At 49.7% G+C, this 6517-nt stretch overlaps 3 protein-coding genes across 3 annotated transcripts; 2 read left to right on the forward strand and 1 right to left on the reverse strand.

Annotated features, from left to right (window-relative positions):
* Positions 1-478: 478 nt before the first annotated feature.
* Positions 479-2090, forward strand: ANOM_008900 (ribosomal lysine N-methyltransferase; the record flags this gene model as incomplete). Its single annotated transcript, XM_015554156.1, has 4 exons — positions 479-629; positions 736-1328; positions 1383-1610; positions 1671-2090. The coding sequence occupies 4 exons, from the start codon at positions 479-481 to the stop codon at positions 2088-2090; spliced, it is 1392 nt and encodes a 463-aa protein (XP_015402782.1).
* Positions 2091-2594: 504 nt separating this feature from the next.
* Positions 2595-4569, reverse strand: ANOM_008901 (enhancer of polycomb-like protein 1; the record flags this gene model as incomplete). The annotated part of the gene is made up of 4 exons (XM_015554157.1): positions 2595-3374; positions 3428-3724; positions 3790-4272; positions 4411-4569. The coding sequence occupies 4 exons, from the start codon at positions 4567-4569 to the stop codon at positions 2595-2597; spliced, it is 1719 nt and encodes a 572-aa protein (XP_015402778.1).
* A 480-nt stretch (positions 4570-5049) lies between these two features.
* cnaB (calcineurin regulatory subunit B) lies at positions 5050-5994 on the forward strand. Its single transcript, XM_015554158.1, has 5 exons — positions 5050-5208; positions 5275-5327; positions 5384-5457; positions 5520-5854; positions 5929-5994. The coding sequence occupies exons 1-5, from the start codon at positions 5100-5102 to the stop codon at positions 5937-5939; spliced, it is 582 nt and encodes a 193-aa protein (XP_015402781.1). The 5' UTR covers positions 5050-5099; the 3' UTR covers positions 5940-5994.
* Positions 5995-6517: the final 523 nt, after the last annotated feature.

Here is a 6517-nt window from a genome sequence, read left to right on the forward strand (position 1 = left end):
AACAAAAAGCTGTGTGGAGGGGGTTTACAATGAGGCAATTCGTTTCTTTGATATGAATGAGCCAGTACGGAGGGGCAAAATTGGTCTTTTTTTTATCAGCAACGTTATCGATTGGTGCGCTTGACAGGCGGTCATATCCGCTGCAGCGTTTATCCGACGGTATACATCCAGTGGTACGGGCGAACTAAGGCTACTATGGAACTACGTACTAAGACTACAGCTCACCCACCCTCCTTCAAAACCAACCCACTTCGTGACTGTCCCTTCACACACACAACGGTGGACGATTCACTTCGTCGCTCCTCCTGTCCTCTCAAGCGTTCTCTCAATCCTCTGATCTTACTCTCTATCCCCCTTTTGACGGTTCCTTTTCTCCGTGTGCCCGAGAAAGAGTGGGGCTCTCGCTCGTTCTTGTATTCCCGTTTTTCTTTGGTGTGCTCTTCTACCTACTCCACTACTCTTCCTCGTCAAAGACACCATGTCGTCCACAATTCATTTTCTCGATCCGGCGAATTTCCAGTCTCAGTCAGACGAGTTTATCTCCTGGCTGTCTGGTAAGCCTGGGGTGAAGGTTAACCCTAAGATTCGGCTCGCTGATTTGAGGTCCAGAGCGGCGGGCAGAGGTGTCGGTACGTGATCATTCCAAGAAGAATTTCGCCCACTTCGGTTTTCCGCCGCACCCCGAGTCGTATTTCGTGGAATCCCATCTCTGATAGACACACACCAATGTACTAGTGGCACAATCCGATATTGCCGAAGGTGAAGAACTTTTTACGATTCCCCGCGAACACGTTCTTTCAACTCAGAATTCAAACCTGAAGGATCTACTCTCCCAGGATGTGGAGGAGCTGGGCCCATGGCTGTCCCTTATGCTGGTCATGATCTACGAGTATCTTCTCGGTGATAAATCGGCTTGGGCATCATACTTCAGGGTCCTTCCCCGAAAATTTGATTCCCTAATGTTCTGGTCGCCTTCAGAGCTTCAGGAGCTTCAGGGCAGCGCAATCGTCGATAGAATTGGCAAAGAAGGCGCGGAAGAATCCATACTTGAAATGATTGCTCCTATTGTGAGAGCGAATCCATCCCTCTTTCCGCCGGTGGATGGTCTAGCATCGTATGATGGCGATGCTGGCACTCAAGCCCTCCTGAACCTCGCTCATATGATGGGATCTCTTATCATGGCTTACGCCTTCGATATCGAGAAGCTCGAAGATGAGGATAATGAAGGAGATGATGAAAGCGGATATGTGACTGATGATGAGGAACAATTGTCCAAGGGCATGGTTCCCCTGGCAGATTTGTTGAACGCTAATGCAGATCAGAATAACGTGAGTTGCTCCCCCTTCGTATTTAACAAGTCATAGGCGCTCATTCATATGAAGGCCCGTCTCTTCCAAGAAGACAGCGGTCTTGTTATGAAGGCTATCAAGCCTATTAGTGCAGGGGCTGAGATTTTCAACGACTACGGAGAGATCCCCCGTGCAGACCTTCTGAGGAGGTACGGCTATGTGACCGATAACTATGCTCCGTACGATGTAGTTGAGCTGCCACTGGAACTTATTTGCCAGGCTGCTGGCCTTGAAAATGCCGATATTGAGAATCAACCTGCGGTATATACTCTCATTCTCGTTTATAACCTCCTGAGATACAGTGCTGATCAATGGTTATAGCTCCAATTTCTTGAGGGCTTGGAAGTCCTTGATGACGGTTATGACATTCCGAGACCGTTGGATGATGATTTGGCAGGCGTTCTTCCAGAAGAACTGATCATGCTGGCTAAGACGCTGTGCATGTCAAGTGACGAGCTGAAGCAGCAAATTTCAAAGAACAAACCCCCCAAGCCCTCATTGGGTCACAAGGAAGTAACGCTACTGTCAAAGGCTGTTCAATCAAAGGGCGCCCAGTACACAACGACCCCTGCACAGGATACAGAACTACTGGCACAGTTGAACCAGTTGGAGGCTACAGCCCCCTTGGAAGACTCTGCACGACGACAAAAATGGCAATCCAGGTTCGGATTGGGGAGAAGGAAATTCTGCAAGCCTTATCCGATATGCTCATCACCTACTCAGAGGGAAGCACGACCTTAAAGCGAGCCGCTAACGGCGACAGTGATGCCTCGAGGAGAACAAAGGCCCAGAGGACTTGATCCCACCGATCTGCAAGGCGTTGTCTATTTTGCATGGATAAGAAAAGTTTGTCTTTTGTTACAAGTGATATTAATTGTTATTTTTTTTCGTTGCTGACCTCATAGCTTCGCTATCCGTACAAGTCTCTATCGACTGATCATCTGGGAGAATAAAAGAAAAGAAAGAAACAATATGTACACTAACATGGCATAATCCCAGGGTCAGGTCATGAAAAAGCATCCGTCTGCGACATTATCCTGAATTTTTTTGAAAGCGTCGCGGCGTTCAGGCAACTGATGTTAAAAGGGGTGTTGAAAACAAAGACAGCTTGAAGCGTCGGGAGTAAAAGTACAGTGGGGGTTGAAAAAGATAATGGGAAAGAAAGAGCAACGCCTGCCAAATGCAACATATGGGTGTGGGAAATTAAGAAGATTTGAGTGAGGGGGGAGAAGAACAGAGTCCAGCTCAAGTCTCAGGTGTGGGGGCAATGGCACCAGGCCCAGGGTTGGATCCCATGGTTTGCCCCGGATTGTTGGCCGTTTGGTCAGCTTGCAATCGCCGCTGTGCTTGGGCCTGAGCCTGGGCTTGCGCCTGCGCATGCGCCTGAGCTGCTGCCGCGGCTTGGTCTCGAGCCTTCGCCATCATGATGGCTCGGTGCTGCATGATGTGGATGTCAAACTGGTCTCGTTCAAAGTCGAGCTCTTCGTCCGAGTCTTCCTGATCATACTTGAAGCGATCGGCCTTCCACGGATCCAGCTCCACTCTACAACGCGAAACAAGGTTTCGACGATCGATAAACAAACGACCACCACGCCCGATGCGTCGCCTGAACGAGGGCATCCTGCTGGTATCGTCGCTCATCACCATGGTTTGAGGTGCTAGCTTGTCTCGGAGAGACAGTGAACCTGGGTTATCTAAGGTTGTATCCATCATGTTCTCCGATGAGTCTGAGGACGGTGGTGTCGGCAACTGGGCAGTGATGGCCGGGCGGAAAGCAGCCTGGAAGGTCCTCTCAGGCGATGGCGAGAGGGGCGCTCTTGTGAAGTCTACATAGCCCTCGTTCCATTTGATGTGCTTGGCGATGTTCTGATTGATATCGCGCAGAATTTCGTTTTCTTTTTCTGCCTGGACATCCTCCAGTAACTGCAAGTCCTCCGCAGCCTGGGTGCCAGCCTTTGGTGGCATCCGGAGCTGAGGGGCTGCCGGTCGCTGCACAGCTGGTGCTTCGGTCGGCTTCTTCTTGGGCTATTACTGATCAGTATCCGAACGATGCAGAAGCGGACAAACACGGTTCTTACCTTCTGGTTGATGAGATCCTCATCATCGTCCTTGAGATTGAGTTTCCTCTTCATCTCCTTGACTTCGGATCGTTGCAAGAACACTTGCCGTTCAATGGCAAGCATCTCCTTCCTCGCCAGCTCACGCTGACGCACCAGAGCAACTAATTGCCGAGCATCTTCCAGCTCCTTCCTCAGACGCCTCAGCTTATCGGCACTCTGAGCATCTCTGCCCCGAGTCTTGCGAATCTGACGGACTTCGCGTCTACGGAAACAGACATAGGGATCTGTGTCATCGGTTTCTTGCCCAGTCTCGAACTGTATGGACTTGTCAGCGCGGCTGTCTTCGCCATTGTCATGTGGGCCACAGAAAAGGAATTTACCTTAAGGCTCGGCATGAGTGACCGGTTTCCGGCGTCAGTCCTCGTTGACTTCCAGTGCTCATATACGTCCTTGGCGAATCGCTTTACGCTTTCCTCTACGGCTGCATCCATTGCATCCTGAATTTCGGCAAAACTCAGGACCGGTGGATTATCTACAGCTGCAAACGGCTGCTTTGTCTGCGCCGTCTCCTCGAAGAAGTGCATAACTTCTTCGAATTGGTCCTCGGTGCATCGGTCAGCGGCATCCCGCTTTTCGTTCATGATCTTGAGGAATACATCGTCCTCTTCGGTCATGTTATACGGGCATCCGCAACAGTCCTCCACAGTGGAGGAGAAGCGGATGTACGTCGCAGGTTGCGAGAAGATAGGAGGGTAGAGCTCATCATATCGAAGACTACTGAGAACGGTCTCTGGGGTCGGGATATGGGCCTCATTTACTTTCCCTTGGGCACTAGCATTTATGGCAGCTTGAAGATGGAATTCCTGTAGAAAGCCGCGTTAGCAGACCCTGTTTTGCGGCTTCTTGGCTACGATGCGAAATTTTCACGATGGGTGGACGTCGGGATGATATCACGTGATATGTGCAGGGATGGGCTAAAATTAGACGGGGGGACCACGTACCGACTCCTCGGCCTTCTCAACACCGGTTTCAATCTGTTGTAGGGCATTTTGGACCTCTTCTTCGATGGCATCAATGTCATGCTCCCTGACGATGGGAATAGAGGCTTTGGAGGTGAGCTTTTTAGGGCGCGTCCTCCCCATTCCCCCGTACCTAGTCATGCGAACTTTGGGAGCACGAAAATGGCAAGGACCATGGGCCGAGGGGGATAAAATTAGTATGGTTCGATAGGCCTGGTCATGCGAGATCACGTAGTCGTAATTTTGTGATGAGATCTGATGGGGGTGGGAAGATATCGACGATTGAAATCTCGTAGTAACCGCGCTGGCGGATGAGTTGACGTTGCAATGTCACCCGCTGGTCGCCTGTTTTGGAGCGCGCACGGCCTCAGGGGTTCGCTTGCCTGTCCGTTTCCGGTTAGTGCGGGGCTGGCCGATATCAAATTGTCTCGAACGGGTGCTTGCTGGCATGCCATCATTGTTGCGATCACCGCGTCCTTATCTTCCCATTTATCCACAATCTACGATCTGCGACTCGATTTATACCCTGATTCTGTTTGTCCTTTGTATTTCTCTCTAATTGATCTGGCTTGTCGCCCGTATTCCGCCCTCTCTCACCACACCCCCTATACTCTTCCCACCCCCCCCGACCGCTTACTCGAACGTCACCCCAGCAGCCGACCACCAACATCATGGAACATTCCTCAGCACCCAATAATGCCGCCCTGTACGATGCGCGGAGACGGAGAGGATCGGTCGGAACGTCGCAACTCTTTGACAACATCGTCTCCGCTTCCAACTGTGGGTTCAATGCTCTCCTGATCTTTGTCTTTCTGCCGTGTCACTGACGCGTCCATCTCCGGACAGTCGACAGAGATGAGGTTGACCGACTCCGCAAGCGATTCATGAAACTGGACAAGGTTCGATACGGCCGTGAAGCGTAAAGAAGGCGCGCATACTCATTTGGATCCTACAGGACAGCTCGGGTACAATTGATCGCGATGAATTTCTTTCCCTTCCCCAAGTGTCATCCAACCCGCTGGCAACGAGGTACGCATGGGGTTTATCCAGATGGAGATATAACATGAACGGTCTAGCTCACTTCTTTCAAGAATGATCGCGATCTTCGACGAAGACGGTGGCGGTGACGTCGACTTCCAAGAATTCGTTTCGGGTCTGTCGGCCTTCTCGTCTAAGGGGAACAAGGAAGAAAAGCTTCGCTTCGCATTCAAGGTCTACGATATCGACCGCGACGGATACATCTCGAACGGTGAATTGTTCATCGTATTAAAGATGATGGTAGGAAACAACCTGAAAGATGTGCAGCTGCAGCAGATCGTCGACAAGACTATCATGGAAGCGGATAAGGACCAAGATGGAAAGATCAGCTTCGAGGAGTTTACGGATATGGTGGAGAATACGGATGTCAGTTTGAGTATGACACTGAGTACGTATTCCCTGCTTTTTCTTGTCCCTTGTCGATAGGCTTTTGTGAAGCGATGACGCTGACCGTTTTTGTAGGCCAAATTTAAGCGTTGGACGATGGGTTTGTTTTAGTTTCTTGTTCTTTGTTATCAGCCTCGCCGACATGTGTTGGTCGATTGGATCTCGTCGACATGATATGATAATGATAGCGATGACGACTTGTAGTTTAAGACATGCTACGTGCATAGTACAGATACAAACAATGATGGATATAGTAGTTCAAGACCACCAAATCCCTATAGACGTCGGCTAAGGTACTTTTGTACTAGCATAAAGATCAAGATTTATATCGCGCAAATGGATCACATCGACTCCGGTTTTTTACTTTGCAAGTTCATTGGAGAAAGTCCGGCCATTCGCTGCAAGCAAAAGTAAATAGTGGAGTCTTCCCCATGGACACACTCCAATCGTATAGGTTGGATTCTACTCGATCCACTACACCAAGGATAAAGTAAAGTAAAGCAAAGTAAATTAAATTAGAGATCGAAGAGACGATGGTAATCGTACTTTTGGCTCCACTGAAAATGGTTCCATTTCCACGTAGTACTAGTAACTAGTGATAATACACCCTTGTAGTAGTTCTCCAAACCATTGAAACACTGAAGAGTCCCAATCCGAAAAAAAA

The sequence above is a fragment of the Aspergillus nomiae genome (genome assembly GCF_001204775.2).
Source record: "Aspergillus nomiae NRRL 13137 chromosome Unknown contig00403, whole genome shotgun sequence".
In the NCBI taxonomy this organism is placed as follows: Eukaryota; Fungi; Ascomycota; class Eurotiomycetes; order Eurotiales; family Aspergillaceae; genus Aspergillus; species Aspergillus nomiae.

Coding starts and splice junctions, on each gene's coding strand:
- cnaB (XM_015554158.1), top strand. CDS start 5,100: ATGGAACATTCCTCAGCACCCAATAATGCCGCCCTGTACGATGCGCGG. Junction 5,328..5,383: donor GATTCATGAAACTGGACAAG/GTTCGATACGGC, acceptor TGGATCCTACAG/GACAGCTCGGGTACAATTGA. Junction 5,458..5,519: donor TCCAACCCGCTGGCAACGAG/GTACGCATGGGG, acceptor ACTTCTTTCAAG/AATGATCGCGATCTTCGACG.